This window comes from Phoca vitulina, unplaced genomic scaffold, assembly GCF_004348235.1.
Source record: "Phoca vitulina isolate PV1807 unplaced genomic scaffold, GSC_HSeal_1.0 scaffold20, whole genome shotgun sequence".
Lineage (NCBI taxonomy): Eukaryota > Metazoa > Chordata > Mammalia > Carnivora > Phocidae > Phoca > Phoca vitulina.
In genome coordinates this window covers 10,848,683-10,873,048 of record NW_022589723.1, presented here as the reverse complement: position 1 = coordinate 10,873,048, position 24,366 = coordinate 10,848,683, and the positions used below count along the sequence as shown (strand labels likewise).

General features: G+C 49.4%; 1 protein-coding gene across 3 annotated transcripts in view; it reads right to left on the bottom strand.

Moving 5' to 3' along the window:
• Positions 1-5,368: 5,368 nt before the first annotated feature.
• CAPN3 (calpain 3) overlaps positions 5,369-24,366 on the bottom strand; it is a 47,127-nt gene continuing 28,129 nt past the window's right edge. Inside the window, exons 6-24 of one of the 3 annotated variants that reach the window (XM_032417918.1) lie at positions 24,121-24,264; positions 21,925-22,008; positions 20,961-21,046; positions 18,682-18,759; positions 17,758-17,918; positions 16,473-16,642; positions 16,130-16,141; positions 15,221-15,429; positions 14,398-14,434; positions 12,126-12,143; positions 8,932-9,045; positions 7,883-7,960; positions 7,465-7,522; positions 7,306-7,370; positions 6,752-6,820; positions 6,583-6,661; positions 6,303-6,419; positions 5,968-6,026; positions 5,472-5,581 (exon numbers count right to left, since the gene is read on the bottom strand). In XM_032417918.1, coding sequence (XP_032273809.1) covers positions 5,555-5,581; positions 5,968-6,026; positions 6,303-6,419; positions 6,583-6,661; positions 6,752-6,820; positions 7,306-7,370; positions 7,465-7,522; positions 7,883-7,960; positions 8,932-9,045; positions 12,126-12,143; positions 14,398-14,434; positions 15,221-15,429; positions 16,130-16,141; positions 16,473-16,642; positions 17,758-17,918; positions 18,682-18,759; positions 20,961-21,046; positions 21,925-22,008; positions 24,121-24,264 — 1,665 coding nt within the window. In that variant the 3' untranslated portion in view covers positions 5,472-5,554. Of the gene's footprint in view, positions 5,582-5,967; positions 6,027-6,302; positions 6,420-6,582; positions 6,662-6,751; positions 6,821-7,305; positions 7,371-7,464; positions 7,523-7,882; positions 7,961-8,931; positions 9,046-12,125; positions 12,144-14,397; positions 14,435-15,220; positions 15,430-16,129; positions 16,142-16,472; positions 16,643-17,757; positions 17,919-18,681; positions 18,760-20,960; positions 21,047-21,924; positions 22,009-24,120; positions 24,265-24,366 lie in introns of all 3 variants that reach the window. The other 2 variants (XM_032417917.1, XM_032417919.1) reach the window with 2 other exon arrangements.

The following is a 24,366-nucleotide window of genomic DNA, read 5'->3' as shown; positions in this document are numbered from 1 at the left end:
CTTTTGCTACCTTATCTGCTTATTAATAGCCAATCCTTTTTTCTCCATGTTGGTATAGACAGCAAGAAGGAAATTGAGTGGAAAACACAAGATGGTTATAGATGTACCACAGACCATGGTCCAGATAAGTTTGGCAAACAGCTACATTTAAGGATTTGTCCAACGTCATAAAATAGGTCAGTCATTTAGTGAAGGAGCTAGGATTAAAACTACGTCTTCGGGGTTCAAGATGGCTGTCTAGGAAGACCTTGAATTCACCTCCTCCCACAGATAACAAATTTACAGTTATATAAAGAATAATTTTCCTCTGCAAATGACCTGGGAACTAGATTAACAGTACCTCCACAACAAAAGATAAAAGAGATGCATTGAGACAGGAGAGGCAGAGACGCGGTCTCCCTCCGGATCCTACTTGAGGTACGATGACCCACTATCAGGAAGGGATCCCCAAAATACAGAGCTTTTCCTCGAAGAGTGAAGGGGTATGCCCTCACTTCAGGCATCCAGACCCTTGTGTCTGGCACCAGAAAGACAAGCTCCCCAAACATCTGGTTTTGGATTATTAAGTCCAGGGGAACCATAGAACTGTAGAGAACAAAGAACCTGCTCATAAAGGGCTCACACGCCCATCCACTCATCCTGAAAACCACTGCAAAAATAATTTGAAAAGAGCCTAGACTATAACTGAGGGAGACACCCATTTGCTAATCCTAACGTGACTACAGGCAAGAACTGCTGTGACTTTCTCTGGGGACAGAAGCACTGGCTGGTGCCATTTTTGCAATCTCATTCTAACTAGCTGGTAACAGAGTTGGTGGGCACCATGTTTGGTGCCCTCTCTCTAGGCTGCTAGCACTGGTAAGCATGCTCCTTGTCCCACTGAACCTATGCAAGCAGCCACACCACAACTGGGCCAAGTGAGTACATCGCATCTGGGCTGCGCATGTTCCATGTTCACCCTCCCTCTGCAACAGCTGTGCCACAACCAGATGGGCTCAATAGATATGTACAGAACATTCCATTCAAGCAGCAGAATACATATTCCATGCCCATGGAACAATCTCCTGGTTAGATTAGCAGCAAAACAAGTTTCAATAAATTAAATATTGAAGTCATGTCAAGCATATTCTCCAACTACAATGGTATGAAACTAGAAATCAGTTCTAATAAGAAAACTGGAAAAACCACAAAAATAGGAGACTAAACATGCCACTGAACAATCAATAGGTCATTGAAATAAAGGAGATAGAAAAAAATACCTAGAGACAAATGAAACAGAAATACGACATACCAAATCTATGGGCTACAGCACAGGCCTAGTTCAAGAAAAAAAGCTCAAGTAGTCTAATGTTATAGCTAAAATAACTTAAAAAAAAAGAAAGGGAAGAAACTGGTACCTGGGTGGCTCAGTTGGTTAAGGGTCCAACTCTAGATTTTAGCTCAGGTCATGATATCAGGGTCGTGAGATTGAGCCGTGCGTCAGGCTCTGTGCTGGGTGTGGAGCCTGCTTGGGATTCTCTCTCCCCTGACTCATGTGCATGCTCTCTCAAAAAAAAAAGTGGGGGGGGGGAGGAAGAAACGAAGCCCAAAAGTAAGTAGAAGGAAGGAAACAAATATATTTATATAAAAAAGAGACTACCAAGACAGTAGAAAGATAAATGACTAAGAGCTGTTGCTTTGATAAAACAGACAAACCTTTAGCTAGACTCACCCAAGAAAAAAAGAGGACTCAAAATCAGAAATCAAAGAGGAGACATTACGACTGATACCACAGAAATACAAAGGGTCATAAGAGACTACTGTGAACAATTATATACCAACAAATTTGATGACCTGGAAAACATGGATAAATTTCTGGAAACAACCTACCAATGCTGAATCAAGAGGAAATAGAAAATCTTTGAACAGACTGATTGCTAGTAAGGAAACTCAAATCAATAATCAAAAACCTCCCAACATACAAAAGCCTAGGACCAGACAGCTTCACTGGTGAATTCTACCAAACATTCAAAGAAGAATTAATACCAATTCTTCTCAAATTCTTCCAAAAAAAAAAAAAAAGAACCAGAAGAGAAGGGAACATTTCCAAACTCATTCTATAAGGCCATCATCACCCTAATACCAAAACAAGACAAGGATGACACTGGAAAATTACAAGCCAATATTCCTGATGAATATACATTCAAAAATTCTCAACAAAATATTAGCAAATCAAATTAAACAATGCATTAAAAAAAAGGGTCATACCCCACGATCAAATGGGATTTACTCCAGTGATACAAGGATGGTTCAACATCTGTAAATCAATGTAATTAACCACATTAACAAAAAGAATGATAAAAACATGATCATCTCAATAAGTGGAGAAAAAGTATTTGACATAATTCCAACACCCATTTGTGATAAAAACTCTCAAAAGTGGTGGGTATAGAGGGAATATACCTCAACATAATAAAGGCCATATATGACAAGCCCACAGCTAACAACATAATGGGGAAAAGCTGCAAGCTTTTTCTCTAAGATCAGGAGTGAGACAAGGATGCCCACTCTCACCACTTACTCAACATAGGTATTAGAAGTCCTAGGCAAAGCAAGTAGGTAAGAAAAAGATATAAAAGGCATCCAGATTGGAAAGGAAGAAGTAAAACTGTCACTATTTGCAGATGACATGATATATATATAGAAAACCCCAAAGACCCCACAAACTTAGAATAAAAAGAATTCAGTGAAGTTGCAGGATACAAAATCAAGATATAAAAATATGTTGCATTGCTAAACACTGATAATAGTTTGAACTATCAAATCCAGAAAATCCCATTTATAATTGTATCATAAAGAATAAAGTGCCTACGAATAAATATAACCAAGGAAGTAAAAGACCTATACACTGGAAACTATAAAACATTAATGAAAGAAATTGAAGAAGACACAAATAAATGGAAAGATATTCGGTGCTCATGGATTGGAAGAATTAATATTGTTACAATGCCCATACTACCCAAAGCGATCTACAGATTTCAGCGCAATCCCTGTCAAAGCCCCAATGACATATTTCACAGAAATAGAAGAGACAATCCTAATATTTTTTAAGATTTTATTTATTTGACAGAGTGGAGAGAGGGAACACAAGCAGGGGGAGCGAGAGAGGGAGAAGCAGGCTTCCCGCTGAGCAGGGAGCCCAATGTGGGGCCAATCCTCAAATTTTTATGGAAGCACAAGAGAGCCCCAAAACCCAAAGCAATCTTAACAAAGAAGAGCCAAGCTGGTTGCTCCCTGGTTTCAAACTATTCTACCAAGCTATAGGAATCAAAACAGTATGGTACTGGCAAAAAACACACCCAGATCAATGGAACAGACTGAGAACCCAGAAATAAACCTACACCTATACAGATAATTTCTGATAAAGAAACCGAGAACATACAATGAGAAAGGACACTCTCTTAAATACATGGTTTTGGGAAAACTGATCAGCCACATGCAAACGAAAGAAACTAGATCATTATCTTATGCCATGCACAAAAATTTATTCAAAACGTATTAAAGGCTTGAATGTGAGACCTGTTCCTAGAAGAAAACATAGGTGGTAAGCTCCATGACAACAGTCTTAGCATTGTTTTTGTGATCAGACTCCAAAGGCAACAGAAATAAAAGCAAAAATAAACAAGTGGGACTTGATAAGCTGAACGGTTTCTGCACAGCAAAGGTAACCATCATCAAAACGAAAAGGTAACCTACTAAAAGGAAGAACATAATTGGAAACTATACATCTGATAAGGGGTTCATATGTAAAATATATGAAGAACTCACACAACAAAAAACCCAATTAAAAAATGGAGAGAAATAGACATTTCTCCAAAGAAGACATTCAGATGGCCAGCAGGCATGTGAAAAGATATTCAACATCATTAATTATTAGGGAAATGTAAATGAAAACCCGTGAGTTATCACCTCACATCTGTCAGAATGGCTGTTATCAAAAAGATTAAAAGTAGTAAGTGTCAGTGAGGATGTAGAGGAAAGGGAACCCTTGGACACTTGGTGGGTTATAAGTTGGTGCAGTCACTTTGAAGAACAGTATGGAGATTGTTAAAAAAATGAAGAATGACCATGTGATCCAGCTATTGAACTACAGAGTATTTGAAGGGTACCAAAACACTAATTTGAGAAGATACCTACACTCCTATGTTCACTGCAGCATTCTTTACAATAATCAAAATATGGAAACAACCTAAGTGTCCATCAGTGGATGCACGAATAAAGAAGCTATGGCGTATATGTATGGCATACTACTGAGCCATAAAAAAAGAATGAAATCTTGCTATTGGCAACAACATAGGTGGACCTTGAGGGTATTAAGCAGTGAAATAACTCAGAAGGAGAAAAACAAATACTGTATGGTTTTGCTTGTACATGGAATCTAAAAAAACAAAACTCAGATACAGAAAACAGATCAGTGGTTACCAGAGGGAAAGAGGTTTGGAGGGGTGGAAGGTGGGTGATAGGCGCGAAAGGGGATGGGTGGTAGGGTGATGGATAGCAAGCAGACTTTTGGGTGATTACTTTATGTGTCTACAGATGTCCAATCACAGTGTTGTACACCTGACACTCCTCAAGAACAAAAACCACAACTACATCTCTGTTCCATGACACTCAGGTAACTGGCCCTTCCAGTGACAGGGCTGCTCATTTATTCTTGATATTCTATACACCAACAGCTCTTCCCTTTCTTACCGATCTTGAAAAGTATCGGAGTGATTCCTATGTTCAAGAACTACCAATAGGCATGGTTACCATGGGGTCCAGGTTTTGTTTGTGTGTGCATATGTGTCTCTTGTCTTCTGAAACTCGGGCTCTCTGCATGACAATTGAGTGTAACATTGGAAGCTACTCAGCCCTGCTCTGGCTGATATTCTAAATGTGAGAAGACAAAACACAACTGAACCAGCCATACACATGCCTTTATTTAGATCAACTCTTTTTCAGAATGCAGCCAAACTTATGAGTCAGACAGCCCAAAGTATCCAGCCCTCTTCCACTGAGCTAGTTTATCCCGGAGCAGGCCCATCCTGAAACAATGAGACAGAACCAAGTGCTAGTTTGGTTACCGTCCCATGGGTGACACGAAGGCGATGGAGGACACTAGCACAGGAAGTGCTGAGTGCCATTGGCAAATGCTTCTGTGAACAGCCTAGGGCAAGCTAAGGAGAGCATTTACTTCAGAGCTGAGGCCACTCAGATCCTGAGCAAACGTCTCAGCCTGGGCGACAACTTGCTAAGGCAGACAGACACTTGGCTCCATGTGGCAAAAGGACAAAATTATTCTCTCTCATTTCTTAACTGAAGGGTCAATGTGGGCGTGACAGATGGACAGATGCCCTGAGGCCGAGTGGGGAGTGAAGCAGAGGAGGAACAAGACCGATGAGGTGCCTGGAGGCTTGCTGGGGGGCCGGGCAGGGCGCAGCTACAGTGTCCTTTGAGGTAAGTGGCTCTAGCTATATTGGATGAAATGGAAATCCTGAGTGATCTGTATGGCCTTGGATGAGGCCAGCTTGGTTCAGGCATACATGGTGAGCTGCAGCCACTGAAAGAGGAAGTCCCAAGATCAGAATGCAACCAAGAAAAAAGAGCCCAACCCTAAGGGTCTGATAGGGTGGGGGGAGAAGGACAGCCCCAGCATGCCAGACCCTGGGAAGATTTTCTAAGAAGCAGTGGTTTAGGGCCTGCTTCCCCAATCTCTACTAGGAAGGTATGTTTTCCAGCAGAAAAGCCTTTTAGGATCTGAGTACCCTTTGGAGTCTTCCCCCAGTACTCATTCCCTATGAGCTTGCCTTTCTATTCCTTTCCTAGGCCATCCCTCCCCCAGCATTTGGAAGTGAGGAGCACACAGTGCCTCCAGTCACCCTCATTGGCTCCTCTACCCGGAATTTTAAGGTACAGGGTGAATATACTGCTTCTATTAGGCTTTACCTCTAGAACGTTGAGTTTGATGATACCATCTCCATCCTTGTCAAATGCATTAAAAGCTCCTGTGGGGAAGAACACACAGGCAGTTACGGGCTCACTTCCCCTCCACTACTGTAACTTCTCTTCAGAAGACCATGTGCTAAGTGCTGTCCTTCAGCACAAAAATGTGCCAGGCAGAGTATGCACAATCACCCTCCCTTTACCAGCCCATTCTGAGCTTAAAGCGGGCCTTTGCCTTTGTTCAGCTTGGAGAGAGTAGACTGGAAGATGGTCAGGCCAAGATTCCTACCGCTGCTGCCGTCTGGCCCCAGGGTGTGGAAGGGCAGCCCCCCACTTACTGAACATGCCCTCCAGCCTGACGAAGCAGCAGATGAAGCTGTCAAAGTCGATGTTCATGTGTTTGTCTGCATAGCGCATGGTAATGATGTCGTAGAGCTGGCTGTTGAGGTGAAAACCTGTGGAGGGCGGCGTGGGGAAGGAGGAAGTAGGCTGAGTCCTTGCCTGCATTCTGTCCTATTCCCTGCCTCTCAGCCACCCCGTGTCCCTCCTCTGTCCCCCCAACCCACTGATTCCACCAGCCCTGTCCACGTCCCCGCCCCCCACTGTCTTCCCCAGCACCTGCTTCGTTGACTGCATTTCGCATCTCATAGCTGTTGATGGTACCAGACTGGTCTGTGTCATAGTGTTTGAAAATTCTCTGGCAACAGAAAATTTGCGGACAGAGATCACACAGTAAACCCCTGAATTAGCCCCCCTCCTTCACTCCCATGCTTCCTTCTCTTCTCACCTGCCAGGCTTTAATCTTCTTCCAGAGGTGATGGAACTCTTGCAAGTTCAGCCTCCCAGAGCCGTCTGTCTGGAGGAAGGAGGTCAGGGCTACAGGACACGCATAGCGAGATCCCCCTGGACCGGGAGGAGGGGGTTCTAGCGACTGCAGGGAAGGTCACCTCACAGGAAGGCTCTGCCCCAGGTAGCCTCCCACTGCCCTGTCCTGGTATTTAACCCTCCCTTCCACACCTCTGCAGTCAGAGTTCGTGTCTGCTCTAAAACCCAGGGAGCCTGTCTCCTCAGGACCATGTTGGCTTGGACCAGGCCCTAGGCAGAATCCTAGGCCTGAGGTGAGGGCAGAGGTTAGGGGCTGGTTATAGCCCAATGTCCTGCCCAACTGTGCCTCCTCCAACAGCCCCCTTCAGACCAGTAGTTCGGGACCTCAAGTCCTCCCTTAGGCACAAATTTGGGCCTCTCTTTCTGACTGGGCACCCCTTGTTGCCTCGGCCCCCGTGGGCTGCACAGGGGCTGATGACAGAGAAGCATAGTGGGGAAGAGCGGCAGGAAGGATACATCCATGAGGGCAATCATGCTACGGCAGGACTCCAGCGTGAACCCTTGTGTCTTCAGGTCCTTATCTGGGCGGTAGGGAAAAGAGTGAGGAGCTTCTTTCAGGTACCCGGACACCCGCTCCTGCCTGCCCATCCTCCATATACACTGTGAGCCACTCACGTTTGTTCACAACCGTGTTAAGGATATTCTTGAGCTCATCTGCACAGACCTCCATGTCCTGAGGAGGAAGGGAGTAGAGAAGAACAGTTCTAGAGGGCAGCTCCTGATGGAGCACAGGGTTTGCAAAACAAGTCCCCGTGCTTGTCAAGTCTCCATCACTGCCGTGCTGTCCTGGGAAGCCGGGGCTTTTCCAAGGAAGACACGGCGCCCTCCGCGTCCAGACTGCAGTGGGCAGCTCAGGGCAAAAAGGCCTCTGAGCCACCCAAGCGGATGATGGTCTAGGACCTGACTGGTGGGTTTTTTCTGTGCTACACATACATAGCCCCTGCTTCTACCAAAAGCCTAATGACCCCTACTGAACAATAATGAAATAACCAGTCATTTGAGCAGGAGAGGAGTCAGGGTCGGCAGTACTCACATCGCCTGCTATCTGCCTAAAAATGTTCCGGAATTGCAACTGCTCCTCACTCTCTTGGTCAGTGTTGCCAGGCCGTGGCTGTGGAAGCACAAAGGAAAACTGGTTCACAGGTAATCAGGGAGATGGGCAGATGCAGGAGGAAAGTTCTTTCAGGGCCGAAGGAGCCAGAGTGCCTAAACAGGCCTAGGTGGCAGCAGGAGCTGGGTACAGGACAAAGGCTTTTCTTTCTTAGTTGAGCCTAGTGAGCTGGAGTGAGAATCCTCTAGGCCCCAGTGACCCTTCATTCCAGACATCCTAGCCAGAGAGCTTACATCAGCCATGCAGACATGCGGACAGCCCCCTTGGCCCTCTCTCCCCACCCCCACCAGCTAGAGCCTTCCCCACTGTTTTCAACTTGACCTTCTCAACCAGATGAGAAGGACAGAGGGGACCAGAGCATTCTGACACCTCCAGCCACCTGTGTCCACCTGTGTCTTCAAGGCTAAGTCCTCAGAGGACCCCCCCACTCCGCTGCATGGACACTGCAGCATAGAGGACGTGGCCCTGGCTTTGTCTGTGGGCTTTGGTCCCTTAGCCTCAGCTCCACTAAGCTTTCTATGCCCCCCTCTCCCCACTTCAATAGAATACCCTTCCCTGGGCTCTGCGGGCCTCCATTTCTGAGGTCCACCCCCTTTTCTGCTACTATCCTCTATCCTCTCACTGTCAAGAGCTCGAAGATACTAGGAAACAGGTTGCTCTGTCTTGGGCTCTCTCAAGCTGGTTGCGTCTCAGACTTTGCCTCCCCTTTCCTTCACTGTCCGGGCTGGGGGCTCCAGCGGGCAGGCTCAGCCTGTCCTTCCCAGGCCCAGGACTGGCGTGGAATGGCTGCCAACCCCCAAGACATTCACCCAAGCAGCACCCCAAATTTTAGGAGAACTTGATGAGAGAAAAGGTCAGTGGGATACATCCAAACCTCCAGATGCTATAGGGACACCCCACCCTACAGCCCCTACAATCCAGAGGACCCCAGGGTACGCTGGCCACCCCATTCATGCCACATGCTCAAAAACCTGTGGGGATTTCTCTTGCTTATCAGGGCTCGTTTTGTCTTTGCCCTCCTCTGATTCCTGGTCCACACCCAGTTCCTTGTTGCTGTTTGCTCTGTCCGAAACGAAGATGATGGGCTGGAGAGAAGAGGGAAGTGGGGAAGGGGCAGGAAGGAAGCAGGGATTACAGGCTGAGCGGGCACATGGATGCAGCCTCCTTCCTGGAGCAGCTTTGTCCAATGAAGAGAAGAGCAGAGTTGGGAGCTCTTGAACCTCAGTCCCAGCTCCATCCCTGCCACTAGCAAGCTGTCTGTGATTTGGGGAAAGATGCTAAGTCTTGATGGGCCTCCATTGCCCTGCCTTTCAAGCATGTTTCAAGTAAAAACATGGGTTTAGAGCAGATAGATATGACTTCCAGTTTCCCCACTCATTAGTTGTGTGTGCTTGGGCAAGTTTCTTCACTTCTCTGAATATCTGTAAACTATAGAAACGATCTCAGTTCCTTATCTCCTGATGGTGGAGCTCTGAGGGTTAAACAAGGCCGTCAGTACACGTGAAAATGCTAAGAATGTTAGAAGCAGTGTGATTTAGTGCAATGATTTTCAAATATCGTGGAGGCTTTTTTTTTTTTTTCAAATGGAAATACTGTTCAAATTAAATTTCTCCAGAAGCCCAGTGTATATGAAGTTATTAAGAACAAGCTTCTCTGCTCGATGAAGAGGGTAGAGCTTTTTTCCCTCAGCACACCCATGTCACCCATGGTAGCTGGGAGGCCCCGCCAAGGAACCTCTACGACTGCAGAGGACAGACTGAAAAAGGGTCTCGGATTAGTGGCACGGTCGGTGGGGGAGAGGTCAGAACACTGAGCTGGAAGTCCAGCGCTGCCCTCACATACAAGCAATATCCTCTCTGGCCTCAGGTTACTCATCCATTAATGTGGATGACAAAACCTGCTTGACCTTTCCCATAGGGCTCTTGGGTGGGGGTGCGCATGAGATACCGAGTATAAAATTGTACTGCAAAATATTTCAGACTCAAGACATGCTCATGCAAGTGAAGAGGACACAAAAAGAGTAGAGAGCAGTTGCCATGCTACGTGGATCCTAGCTGGAGCCATACGCCCCACAGGGAAAACTAGAAGAAGGCTAAGGCGTCAGGGCTTGTGGCTGCCGTGCAGAAAGCAATGGGGCAATCAGAGTCTCTCAATGCAGAAAAGCAACCTGACCAGTTTCTCAATCTCCGTCTACTTTTCCATGCTATTCATCTAGAACAGCACCAATGGGCAGACCTGTGGAAACAAGCTTCCAGAACTTTGGTTCCCAGCACGCCCCAAAGACCCTGGCTTGCTCTGCCTTTCAAGCAAAGGGTCTTGCTCAAGCAACTGATTCTTGTAGGGATCGTAGAGCCAGTGTGGATCACAGTTGGAGGGGAAATGTGTGCCTCTGGACGTGGTGTGTCCATGGGTCACCCCTGCTAAGGCACACGTCTCCGGGCCTAAGTGTGGGTCTGGATAACACAGGTCTTGGAGTGTAAGGAGCCTGAACCAGATTGGTGAGGGCAAGAAACATGGGTTTAGAGCAGATAGATATGGCTTCCAGTTTCCCCACTCATTAGTTGTGTGTCCTTGGGCAAGTTTCTTCACTTCTCTGAATATCTGTAAACTATATATAGAAAGGGAATGATAATAGCACCTACCTTATAGATACTGTTGTAACAGAAAGCAGTGTATGTTTTACCCCTAGCACAGTGTCTCATATGTGGTAGGTGCTTGATCAATGTCAGCTCTGGTCTGCACCAGCTTCAATACTCAGAGGACCTCTATGTTGGATCTTTCCAGGAACCACCATAAACACTAACACCAAACCTTGTCTGATGGCCTATGGCTACTACCTACCTCATGGGCTTGAGGATGCTCAAAGGTCAGTCATTTCCGGATGGCACTCTGAGTGGTCAACCCAAAATTTGGAAAGGGTTAGCCATCATGGGTAGGCCCTGGAGACCATGGGAAGGTTATGGGGTAAATGGAACAAGGATGTAGGAGGGAGTTTGAATTGCTCAACAACTGTAATCTTGAATTCTAAAATCACACAAAGGGAACAGTGCCCCTGGTCCCAGATGAAAGCTTTGCTCGGAGGCCCCTGAGATGCTTTAAGCACACATGGTCGCCTTTAGCAATAGTGTCCTTACAGCCGAGTGGTTATAACCAGGACACGTAGGAGGAGATCTTAGAGGCCCTGGTCAATCCATAGATCACCACAACCTACCAAGACCCCAAGAGGGGAAGCTGCCCAGGGAGCTCTCATTCCCCATTAAACCAGTCAGGTTGATGAGCTCCTCTGGGGCTGTGAGGGTGAAGATCTCTTCCCTCTTCCCCATTGCTAGCTGGACACAGCATGCTGAGTCTGTTGGGTCCCATGGCTTAGCGGAGCCTGCGTTTGGAACGAGAGGTCACTTGTCTAGAAGGGGATTTGGAACAAGAGCTTCTCCTGGAATAAGAGCCCCGGCAATGATTTAGCCTCTCTGGGCATCCTCTTCTGCCCCAACCCCAGCAGGCCAAGAAAAAAGGAGGAGTGGGGAGCAGGCAGGGAAAAGAAAGGAGGGAGAAGGAGCAGTCCTGTCTACAGAGCAGGTGGCTGTCATCTTGAGACCGTCTCCTTGGAAACCCTCACACACCTATCTCACTGTACCCTGAGAAACAACCAGCTGCCATTCCCCCCAAGAATCAAGCCTTGCTTAGCAGAGCCAAACCCACTTCTGAGAAAGAAGGGGTGCTCCTTCTGGTTTTTGCAAGAGGCCCATTTTCACTGGTTGGCCATCCCTTCCCTCCCTCAGTGGAGAGGTGGGCATGGGGGTGCCGAGCAGACTCTGGGGCCAGACTGCCCGGCTCCCAGTGCGGGCTCTGCCACTTACTGGCTCTGTGGCCTTGGACAAGTCATTTCATCTGTACCTTGTTGTCCTCTGGAAGTGGGGATACTAACAGTACCAGTCTCACAGGGTCGTTGTGAGGATTGAGTATATCCATGCAAAGCACCTGGAAGAGTGCCTGGCATGCAGCCTTCCCTTGGCCAGTGTAACATTGGTACCCACCCAGAGCTGCACCTCGGGCCCAGGAGGGGGGGGGGGCAGTGAGGGAGGAGGCAAGTCTGGTACACATGCTGTCACACACACACGTGCACAAACACCCTCTGCTGTCTACCCACTCACCCTGTTACACCCACCTTGATTTTTTTCTTTTTCTGCATAAGGAAAGGAAACAATAAATGCAGAATAAGTGAAAGTCAAGTTTCCAGAAAACCCAGTGGCTTTTGGCTTCCCTGTGACCTGGTCCTCAGCTTGGGGTGAGGTTCCGGGGTCCAGGAATCTGGGCTACATAGAACCAAAAGAGGCCTGGGGGGTGAAGGGAGGTGAGAATTTTCCGGGCTCAGAGACTGGCAGCTGCCCTGGCGGCGGCTCTGGTTTATAGTCCACTCCTATTCTGGACACCGCCCAGGAAAGGGATCTTCTGGCTAATGTTTTGTATTTTTTTTTTTTAATTTATTTATTTGACAGAGAGAGACACAGCGAGAGAGGGAACACAAGCAGGGGGAGCGGGAGAGGGAGAAGCAGGCTTCCCACGGAGCAGGGAGCCCGACGCGGGGCTCAATCCCAGGACCCTGGGATCATGACCTGAGCCGAAGGCAGACGCTTAACAACTGAGCCACCCAGGCGCCAGTGTTTTGTATTTTTAATGGAAGTTAGTTACTAAAACACCAAAAGAAGTGGCTCACCCAAATTGGCCTAAAAATGAATTTTGTTTGATTTACAGAGTTTTGGGTTTTGTTTTCTTTTTTTTTTTCTGTTGTTGTTTTTGCAAATATTTAACATAGGGAGAGACTTAATATGGAAATCTAGGTTTTGGGCTTTAAAAAATAAAACTAGAAGGTCTGGAAGGCTGCATGCGCCTGCGACCCACTGTGGCAAAAATGGGGAGCTGAGAGTAGCTGCTGTCTGCGCCCTCCAGATGCCACAGTCACCACCACTCCAGTTGTCCCTCCAACACTGAAGCTTAAGAGTCAGTTGAGAGCTGCAGGCCATATGCCTGCGTCCAGGGACATCCAAACCCCCACGCCTGCCTGCCCTGTTCAGGTGGCATGCCAGTTCCCATACTCTCCTGAGTTTGAAATTCCTGATAAATACACTACCCTGATGACTAATGTTTAAAAGATAAGAATAGGGGCACCTGGGTGGCTCAGTGGGTTAAGCGTCTGACTTCGGCTCAGGTCGTGATGTTGGGGTCAAACCCTGCATTGGGTTCCACACTCAGGGGAGTCTGCTTGTCCCTCTTCCTCTGCCTCTGCCCCACCCCTTGCATGTGCTCTCTCTCTCTCTCAAATAAATAAATAAAATATTTAAAAATATATAAAATAAAAGATAAGAGCAGAACCAAATGCACTTAATACTAAAACCAGTGTCCCGTGATAATTCAGAAGGCACTTGGACAGGGTCAGGATTAGAACCGTGAGTGTGACTACCCAGAAGACAGTTCGGTGGGGCATTTGCTGTCCTCTTATTGGCCAGAGTCACACAGCACAAGGGACTGGTTTACAAACCAGGGCCCCAAGGCCCAAGGCAGGCACAAGACTCCTTAATACAAGGAGACACCACATATGCCAACTCTGTGCTCGTAACTCTGGGATTCACATCCCTGGCAACAGGTCTCAGCATGGCAACCAAGGAAGGAGCCTGAGCCTGGGCTCCAGGAATCTGGATGTCAGTTCCAGCCCTGCCACCTATGAGCTCTGGGAACTCAAGGGAGCCATTTAACCCCACTGAGCCTCTCCTCCCTTACTTTAATGCCAGGGATAATAATCTTATTGCATCTCAGAAACCTTGCAAGAATCAAGTGAGGTAATGCACGGGAGAAGTACCTTTTAAGATATAAAGCCCATGACTAATAACCACCGTGTGGGAGCCCGTGCTGTGCCAGACACTTCACATACATGATCTCACAGATTCCAACGTCACAAAAGCCTTGCAAGGCACCTCCTATTATCCCTATTTTACAGAGGAGGAAAACTGAGGGGTTATGTAACTTGTCCAAATCACCCAGCTGGTAGGTGGAGGACCCAGGTTTTGACACTGACTCCAGAGCCAGTGTGTATATTATGTATCTGAGATTGGCCCTCATAATCCAAGCTAGTTGCTGCCCTTGGTGTCCCTTCCTATGGCCTTGACCCCTCCCTCTAGCAGTTCAAACCGCTTCTCCCCTCTAGGACTCCCTTCTGCATGTCCTAGCCCCTGGGCTATGTGGCCCCAGCGCCATGAGGCCTGTTACTCTAGTCATGGCAAAGAAAAATTGCAAGAATGTGGAAGAATTGCTCTGCACGCCCCCAGACTCCCATCTTCCTCTGCCAGTACCCTCTCTCCCCTCCCCCCACCCTTCTCTCCCCTGTCTGGATTAGGGAAGGTGACCCTCGGGACCTTTTCACACATTAGAACCAAACCACTCACCACTGGCCGATCCACGGAGATTGTATTTTCAACTTCCCTGTGAGAAACACAAATGGGTGGGGGGAGGGTCTCAGTGTCACCAGGAGCAAGCAGGAAGCACAGAGAGGATTTGCTCAGGTCACGCAGCTTCTCAGAGCCAGATCGGGACTGACCTCAAAGGAACCCCAGGACCTAATCCTCCCACCGCAGGAACCAGCCTCATGTCAGCACCAGCCCCAGCAGCCAAGGGCACACACATGGGTTCTTGTTGGCTTTGCCCAGAGCTCCCCAAATTCAGGCCCAGCCACCTACCCAGGGACCTTGTGTTTCTTTCAAGGGCAGAGTTCAGAGGAGTTGGGCTTATGAGCTCATCTGCAGTGACCAAAAATGCAGGATATGGCCGTGCTGACTTCCCTGGCCACCTTACCTAAAAATTCTATCACCCCCAATGCCTCCTCTCCCTGTTCCCTACTCTCTTTCTTTCTTCTTATCACTTATCTTCCTCTAACATATATATGTGTGTGTTTTTCCCCATGCCTTGTCTCCTGTTAGAATGTTAAACTCCACGAGGGCAGGGATTTCTTTGTTTGATTCACTGCCTATCCTCAGTGCCTAGAAGAAGAGTGCCTGGAACACAGCAGGTGCTCAAGAAGTATCTGTGGGATGACAGACTGACTGAATGGAGGAGGTGGGGCCAGTGGCTCGGGAGCAGGGGAAGAGGGGCAGCCTGGTCAGCCTATCCAGGACTTCTAGAGGGGACTGGCCCAGCTACCTCATGCCTCCAATCTCTGGAATGGGCTGCATGGGCTTTTAGGGACAGGTGGGGAACGGGGGGCTGACTCACTCAGAGAGGTTCCTCTTTTCGGAGAAGACCCGGAGGATGAATTCTCCCTCCTGGTGGGGCTCATAGGTGGAGGGCACAATGACGTACTCGCTGGGAGGCAGGCGGAAGCGCTCGGACACCTCTCGCATGTTGATGTAGGTTTTGCTCCTGGCCTTGGAGGCATTGTACAGGAAGAAGTCCTTCTGCAGGTGCTGTTTGTTCCCGTGCATCTGATGGAGAGAAGAGCCAAGGGACTGAGCTCCTTGCGAAGGACACCCAGTCCTGCTCACAGCCCCCTGGGGGTCTCTTCCCGACTCCCTGGTCACCCAGTTCACAGTCATGACCTACCTACCTCCGACTCCCAAGGCCTCAAATAGCTCAATATCCCTGGAGCTCCCTACCCCATTTCCTCCTCCTTTTTTGTTGTGATTCAGAAGTGAAGGCCAAGTCTATCATTCCCCCACTTACCGGAACTGCTGCTGGTCAGCTCCAAATCACCTCCAGGCTGGGGAAGGACCCCAAGGAGGCAGGAGGGGCCTTGGCTGGGGTCTGAGGGAGGCGATTCCTCCATCCCAAAGAGGGCAGTCACCCTCAGAATGTGTCTGTGTGACTGTGTGTGTGTGTAATCGTGAGTGCAAATGTGTATGAGTATGAGCAATTGTGTGCACATGCATGTGAGACATGAATATGAATGTGTGAGAGCATGTGTGTGACTGTCTCTGGTGGGAAGGGAGAAAGGGCACATCATGACGGTGACAGTCGGGAGGTCACCCTGAGGCACCCTCTCTGGAGTTCGTGACACAGGCAAGACCCTCCCCTATCATAGTCCTGCCGTCAAACCCCACCAGGAAGCTTCCCGACGTGCCACTGATGGACACAGGACCCCCGGGCAATGCTGCACACAATTGCTGGCCACTGCCACTTCTATACCTCTTTGGGAACCTTGGGGAGAAACAGAAAAAAGAAGATGCTCAGATTCTGTGGATTTCATATCTGAATCGGGATGAAAAGCACGCAGGAAGGGAATGCCAGCAAGCATGGAGTGAATGCAGAAGCCTGATTTCCCACCACCTATCCAGCCAGCCCCAGCCCCACTCCACCTCTCCCATCCCGAGTTTTTTTCCTCCTGTGACAAATATCTAAGAGCTTCTGACACAAGTGGGCCTGATGCCAGGAGTTCTGGGGGTCACTGAGTACTGGGGAAGCCCCCGAAACCCTCCCCTCTGAGCAATGTCTGTGTGTCTGGGGCTGAAGCTGGTCAGGAGCTGCACACCTCGTAGATGGCAAAGCCAATGGTGAAGAGGTTGGCCCCCAGCTTCCGGTCCTTCCGCCGGTTCTTCTGCATCAGGGCCACCAGGAAGCTGCAGATCACCTCAGAGTCGTCGGGGTCATCGTCCTCCTCCAGGAGCTTCAGGCGGTACTGCGGGTTGGTCCAGAAAGTGTCTGTGCCCCCCAGGAAGGAAATGTACGTTCGGGTCTGCCTCTCAGAGAATGGGCAGGAAGAGGAATAAGACGGAGGGGACCTGCTTATCTCCTGCCTCTAGGTGCTCAGTAAATACAGAAGGAGTGATTCCGGCATTTGTCAGATGATGTGGGGGGAGCAGTGGGTAGCCTTGACCTTTCTACAGATGGAGGGAGCCCCACTGCTTGGCTGTTTGGCTCCTCCTCCCTCTCTGAACTGTGATTCTCAGTCTCTGCTGATGGCTTCCCTTTCCTCGCCTGCCCTTGAAATGCTGTTGGTCCCTGGGATGTGGGCTTAGGCCTCTCTCCCACCCCACTGTTCTGCGCCCCCTAGGCCATCTTATCCACTTTTTAACTGTCCCTGCATAATTTCGATGCAGATCCCAGCCCCCATCTGCATTTGACTCCCTCCCTCCCTCCTTCCCTACCTCTGTCCCTTCTGTCTTCCCTCCTTCCTTCTTCTCTTCTTTCCATCCTCTCTTCCACAAATATATGTTGAGTTCTAATCATACAACCAAGGACCTCTAATCTGTGCATCCAATTCTCTGTGACACATCTTCACCTGGATATTCTACAGGGGCCTCAAACTTCCCATGTCCCCAGCTCAACTCCCCTCCCTAGAAGCCCATGACCAACTCCACCGAAAAGCCAACAACACGCTGAGTTTTTTCTCCTGTGTCTCTTATGTTGCGACACTGACCCCATCCCCTCAGGCCCCCCCAAACTGGGAAACTTGAAGTCACTCTTCAGGGACTTCACCCAATATTCTGTCCCCTGAATCTGCCCCCTTCCCTCCATCTCCGCTGCCAGGGACTTGCTCCGGCTCTCATCATCTCTGGCTTGCACCCTTGCCGTCGCTGCTAACTCTGGGTTCAGTCCCATCCTCAGCATTAGGAATGCAGCATCGTTCTGACACAGTGTCCTGCTTAAAAGTTGTTACCAGCTCCCTACTGCACGCTCCTCAGCCTGGCCGTCTCCTTCTCGGTAAAATGGGGAGGGTTTCGTAAGACAAGATACCCCCCAGGAACTTAGTACAGACTCAGCTCCCCCTGGAACTGGTTCTGCGCGGCCCTTCCCCCATCCCGAGCCTCTCCCACCTGGGAAGTTGCGGCAGCCTCCAGCAGAGCAGCCCCTCACCCAGCGGCCCTCATTCACGGACACTGTCCACGTCTGCAGCTTGTCGGACTCCAGGGCATCGGCTGTGAGGTTGCAGATCTCCAGCTTCGTGAAATGGTAGATGAAATCGTCATATGACATCCTGAGGGGTTGGAAGAGAGAGACCCATGTGGGAGGCTGGGACGAGCGCAGCGCGATCAGACAGTTCAGACGAACTCAGGCACGGCCCCGGAGAGGACCCTGTCTCTCCTCTTTAGGGTACACACTATCTGTTCTCATGTCTGCACCCCAAACTAGCATCTTTTCCGGTAATGACTCAAACTTCTGTGTCCTTGATGGGAGAGCTTGGCAGCATTTAGTTCTCCAATGGAACCGTGTCCCTCCGCACTGGACCCAGGCACTGTGCTGGGCTCAGCAGAAAGAGAGACAGACAACTAAGCAAGCAATTTCGAGGATGATGAGTCTCACTAATTAATCCCAGGCCTGGGCAAAACAGGGGATCCTGAAGAAAGTTCCCTTTAAGCTGAGACTTGAGGGCTGAGTAGAAATGATCTGAGTGAAGGGTGAGCGTGGCATTGGGTGAGCAAAGTAGAGCTGCCTTGGCTCAGAAGACAGCTCTGCAAAGGCCAGGGAGCAAGTAGCTGGAGCCGCATGTGCCACAGAGGGGCACAGGTGAGGCAGGAGCCACATCATGCTGGCCTGGTCCCAGGCTCAGTCACCACTGTGACCTGGTCGGCTCCTCTCCGAACCCCATCCTTGCTGGGCCTTGGACTGGAGGAGGAGGACAGGGCCCAGATCTCCTGAGGGCTGGGGTCTGATGGCCTCTTTCCGGGGACTGAGGTTTGAGATTTCAGCTCCCCACGTCATCCCTTACCCTTCGGGGTCCTCCTGAGCCTTGGACTCACCAGAACTCTCCGTCCTCAGTGACCTGGTGCTGCAGACGGGCCTTCTCAGCTTTGTCCACAAAGCTCCAGTCCTTCCAACTGGAGGGAAAATGGAGGAATTAGGGAAGGAAGAAGAAGGGGAGGCCTGATGTAGGTTGGTGCAGGAGCTATCAAGAGAAATATGTTGAAAGACTAGCCCACCTCCAAATTGCAGCAAGCACGAAGCATCAAAATGGAAATCTGATCTGATCCCCTCCGTGTAAAACCCAATAATGGCTTCTCACCATCCGCAGGAGTAAGACCTTAAATGGGTTTGTAAGGGCTTGATCCCTCTCTGGCTCAGTTTCTTTTTGTTTTTTGTTTGTTTGTTTGTTTTTATCCCCCCTCACACTTTAAAGGTTAAGAGTTGACGTCTGGAAATAGACAAACTGGATTCCATTAGTTGTAGTTTTTTTTTTTTTTAAGTAGGCTTCATGACCAGCAGGCTTTAAGCCCAACATGGGGCTTAAACTCACAACTCTGAGATTAAGACCAGAGCTGAGATCAAGAGTCAGACACTTAACAGACTGAGCTACCCGCGCACCCCTCAGGATTCCATTTAATAATACCAGTACTAGCTGCGTAACCTTGAGCATGTCGCTTAACCTCTCAGCGTCTGTTTTCCCAACTGCAAAAGGGGAATGAGTATCATCATCTACTTAGAGGGCTGCGATGAACAATGAATGAAATAACGCACGCAAAAGTTTTAGACCAGCGCCTGCCCTCCAATAAATAACTGTTTGAGTTCTGAGAAGAAGACCAAGCATGTAAACATTTCCTTTCTCCTGCCACCTCAGGAAATAGCCTGGCTGCGTGTTTCTAAAGGCTGGCTGGTTTTCCACACTCTCCTCAGGAGGGAGGAAATGAAGCACATTTGTGTTTCAGGCATGCTGAGGAGAATAAAGCTAAACTGGGTTGTCCTTGGCAAGGTACGGGATTGAGGAAGGGCTTGGGGTCAGGGAATGCTCAAGGGGAAATGGAGGTTCCGGAGAGCAGAAGGAGGGACCCAGAGCAGGGAGGGTGGTCTCCTTGAGTGACCCAGAGATGGGCCCCACTTGTCAGCAGTCCCAGCGTGGAGGCATTGGCAGGATGTGGGTTAAGGCTGGACACCAAACTATGGGGCTGGAGAACACAGCGAGGGTCCCTGAGGGTGACCTGGGCTAGCGGACCGCTGACGGGGCCCCGAGGGCCTTCCCAGAGCAGAGAGCCTAAGTCCTATGTGGCTCTCTCTGGCAACCTTTCTCTACTCTTCCTATCCCACCCAAACTAGGTGAGGGACTCCCTCTTTGGGACCTTTATCTTCATTATTAGTGGTGGTTTTGTCCTTCCCACTGGAACTTAAAGTCCACAGGGGCAGGGCCTGTGCCTCCCTGTTCATTTCTAAGTCTCCAGGTAGTAGTGTCTGGGCACAGAGGAAGTGACAATTTGTCTCACTGCTGAGGGAAGGAATGCCGCGAATGTCTGCAAGAGGCAGTAGGAAGACTAGAGTCAACAGATTATCCCAGTCCCTCCAGGGAGGCTGCCTGTTCAGGGGATATCCTCAGTGCCCAGACCTGTGCCTGCTGTCCAGCAGGTGCTCAGTGATTCTAAGTGAAGGTAGAGCTGAATGAACCAGCAATGCTGGTGCCCTGGGTGGAGGTAAGCCCAGGGGCTGAAGAGCGCACGTGCAGCTACGCAGTCCAGCTATGTCCTCTCGGGAATGAAAGAGCTCAAGGGGCTGCCCCCCACTCAGTGAGGCAATTGGGATCCAGTGATTGGGTGCACTCTAAAAGCTTTGTAAATGTTTTCGAGCCATCATATAACTTGCCCGTGTTTGTTACTTTTGCTGCACCCGGTTCGTTCCTCTCGGTGATAAGCAGCAAGATCTTTCAGGCGCAGTGAGGGAGAGGAAATCTTAGCACTAGCTAGGCACTCTCCAGCTTACCATGTAAGTGGTAACATTGCTCCCATTTTACAGATAAGGAAACAGAGAAGGGAAATCACTCCTCTAGTCCAGACCCCTGCCTTCAAACTTTGCTTCTACCTGGACCTAGCCCATGCTTTCGAGAATCTTTCCTTTTCAGCCAATGGCCATCAGTGAGGTCTGTGGATACCCAGCTCCCCTGGCTCCTCTGCGGGCCCTTCCCTGGAGCCCACATCCCCTCTTCCCCTCTGCGGATCATGGGTTTTGAGGGTAATTTTAGACGAGGCATTTGTAGTACTCTTATGGTGCAGTATCCAACACAGCCTGGCCCCAGGCTCTGCGGGCCCCCACCACCTACCCATCACTCCAGGAGCCGTTCCACTCCACCTGGCCCCAGGGGTTCCGCAGCCGCACCAGCTTCACCTTCTCTCCCTTGAACAGGGCCTTGGACAAAGAGAAAAAGCTCTCTTGGTCTGGGTCTTCCTGGAAAGGGGGTTTTCTGTCTTGCCCTGAGGGCTAGGATGGGGATAGGGAGAGAATCCTGTACAGGGCTGTCCTGCCTGGTCCTGGTCAAGGAGACTAATCAGAGGCTCTCTGTGGAATGGCAGAGGGAATGTCAGAGCCCTAAGACTGAGTCTGCAGCGGTCAGGGCTTGACTATCTACTAAGAAGTGATTTTCCCAGCCATTATGAGCTTGAGGGGAGCAGGGAGGGTGTAAATTGTGGGGCCAGTCTAGCACACTAGGTGTCTCTGTTTGAATTAGTAAACAAAACAAAACAAAACAAAACACCCCTGCCGGCTGAGGGACTACAGACAAATGGCCCCCATAGGTGGACCAGTTAGAAAAAGGTGCCCCTTCCTCCAGTCTCTGCCAATCCCTGTGGGTGGGGCCCAGCCTGCCCAGCTGTGCACAGTGGTCCTGACAAGTTTCCTGTCTCCAGCTAGACATGCCAAGAGGAGCAAAATATTGTAACTGTTCAACTCCCAGAGAACAGGAAACACGAGAGCCCGTGAAATCAATTCCATAAAACCAAAGCGATTTCTATTTGTTCCCTGGAAATGTGGGGAAAACTGCCATCTTTAGCACTAAAAGCAAAGGTGATCTGAGCGCCACCTTGTGGCAAGATCCACCTCTACCCGTCCCGGGGCGTGGGGGTGGGGGTGGGGGGCCTCCAGCCACAGGCGCTGGACCCAGACCTCGAGCAGAACACCCCCCTCCCCCGCCCCGAGAGGAGGCAGGCTCTGCAGAGGTGAAGGGGCCCAGGAAGCTAAGTCCTGACTTCGGAAGGCAACCCAAGTGGCTCCCGCCCCACCAGCCTCACCTCCTCCAGCCCAGTGACAGAGTAGGCATGGCCCTTGACTAGCCCGCAAGCCATTCTTGTTTCATACTGAACCGGAACAATTGTCTGTGGAGCAAAAACCAGACAGCCTGTCAGGGGTTGGGCGGCAGAAGTTCTGTTTCCTCTGAGACAAAGTGCACATGAAGTAATTTTCCAGGTTCTGCAAGGACAAGGACTCCTCTGCGCTCTGAAAGGGGGCCTCCCGGCCATGCGAGGACCACTGCTGGCCCTTTCAGAGAGGCAAGAAGACACAGCCGAGACCAGTGGTTCCCCTCAAGCTGGTGGCCCCGAAAAGGTCTGTTCTGACCATTGGAGATCCATGTGAGGCTGGGACGATGTCGAGGTAGGCGAGAACATCCCCACCCCTCCTTTCTGGATCTCTTGGGGTCTTCAGAGGAGGAACAGGGACAGATGGCGGCTGCCCTGGGACTCAGGCTCCCCCCTTCCCCTGAGCCTACCCAGAGCTGACTCCTCCCGGAAGAGAAAAGAAGTGAGAAAAGAGGTTAGATGAAACATATAGGTCTAACCTCCTTTCTGTATATCCCCTCACGTCCTCCAGACCCACCGAGAACATGATACTCGAGAAATCAAGAGTCACAGTGCCCAGGGAGGGGAATCTGGAGGAGGCCAGAGGTGAGTCCTGCTCAGACATGACTCAGCCTAAGGGGCAGGAGAAGCTTTTCCATTTGCAGAAATTCCCAAGTGGCAGCCCCAGGAGATGCTCGGCAGAGGGGTAGGATCTCCAACGCCCAGTGAGCCCTAGACCGTATTTCTGTGGCTTCACATTGCCTGGTAATGTGACAGCTTTAAGAAGAGCTTCCGGCAGCCATGCTGGGCTGTACAGATCGTGAGCCTTTTCTTTTTTTTTTTTCTTTTTTTAAAGATTTTATTTATTTATTTGAGAGAGAGAATGAGAGAGAGCACATGAGAGGGGGGAGGGTCAGAGGGAGAAGCAGACTCCGTGCTCAGCAGGGAGCCCGATGTGGGACTCGATCCCTGGACTCCAGGATCACGACCTGAGCCGAAGGCAGTCGCTCAACCAACTGAGCCACCCAGGCGCCCGATCGTGAGCCTTTTCAAGTTCAGGGATGTGGGTGGAGCCGGGGCTCTTTGGCATCTTAGCCTCTTCAACATCTCAGTCCTTACATGACCCAGATCATGCTGAATAGAAAGGGATGGGGCAGGAGACCCACACATCCCTCAAGTCTAGACCTGGGAAACCACCTGAAACAACTCCTTTGGCATTACTTATGCACACCTAGCAAATCATCCACTGGCAATCTGTCCCAAAGGATCATCACAACACACACAAAGACGTATCTCTTAGGATGTTTTCATGATAGCATTTAAAAATAATAGCCAACACAAGAAAGAGAAAACAATCCAATTTTCCAATAATAGGGTATTGGGTTAATAAATTATAACTTATCTGTATGTCAGCATACTGTGCAGCCACCAAAAAATGTTTTAGGAGACACATTAACAATATAATTCATATTGGCATATTAAGAACATAAAGCTAGCTGAGAAAAGCATAACTGCAAAGAGGTACATAGAGTATGAGATTTTAAAAACAAACATTTAGATGAACTGTATGCAAAGAAAAATCCTAGATGGATGTATACTAGATACTTAGAGTTACTACCTTTAGATGGGAGAGAATGTAGGTTAATTTTTCCTCTGTGCTTTTCTGGATGGCTCAGGCAGTATTCTTCAGTGAACGTGCATTACCTCCGAAAGTACTAGAATATAGCTCCATGAGGGAAGAGACTATTCTAGTGAACAAAAACTATTTTGTATGTTTACTAGAAGAGTGCCTGGCACTCAGTAGGAGCTCAATAAATATGTGTTGAAGGAACAATTGAATGAATTAGAAGAGGAGAAGTATTTTAAAATAAGTGAAGTCTCTCTTGTATTGCTGCTTGTTAATTTGTTATCAGACAAACTGCCAGGACCACGGGTGTGAAGGAACTCCCACAGAGATTCCCTCCAAACCCGGTCTCTCCCACCTTCTTCAGGAGCCTTGGAGTGGGCAAGTTATTCCAACCCAGACCCTTGGGAGGCCCACACAGAGGTCAGTGTGGGAGGCACTGGCTGCTGAGGGGAATCTAACACCAGGAGGCCCGGGTCATGCAGGTCAGAGCGGTGGTCAGTCCTGACAACTGGAGGTGTACACACCCGGGTCGGTCTGTCATCTGAGCCTCCGGGGACGAGGTCTGAGTCCCTGAGCTGCGAGTTATCCATATTCCTCACCATCCGCGCAATCAACTCCCCCATTTTCAGTCCAGAAGGTGAGGTTCCATAGGTCATGTTTGTGCCATCCTGACGCCCGATGGGGACAAGGACAGTCCAGGAGAGGGAGCGAGAGCAAACAAGGGAGGGTGATGGAAAGGGAAGGAGACAGAGAGAAGGAAGGGGACAGAC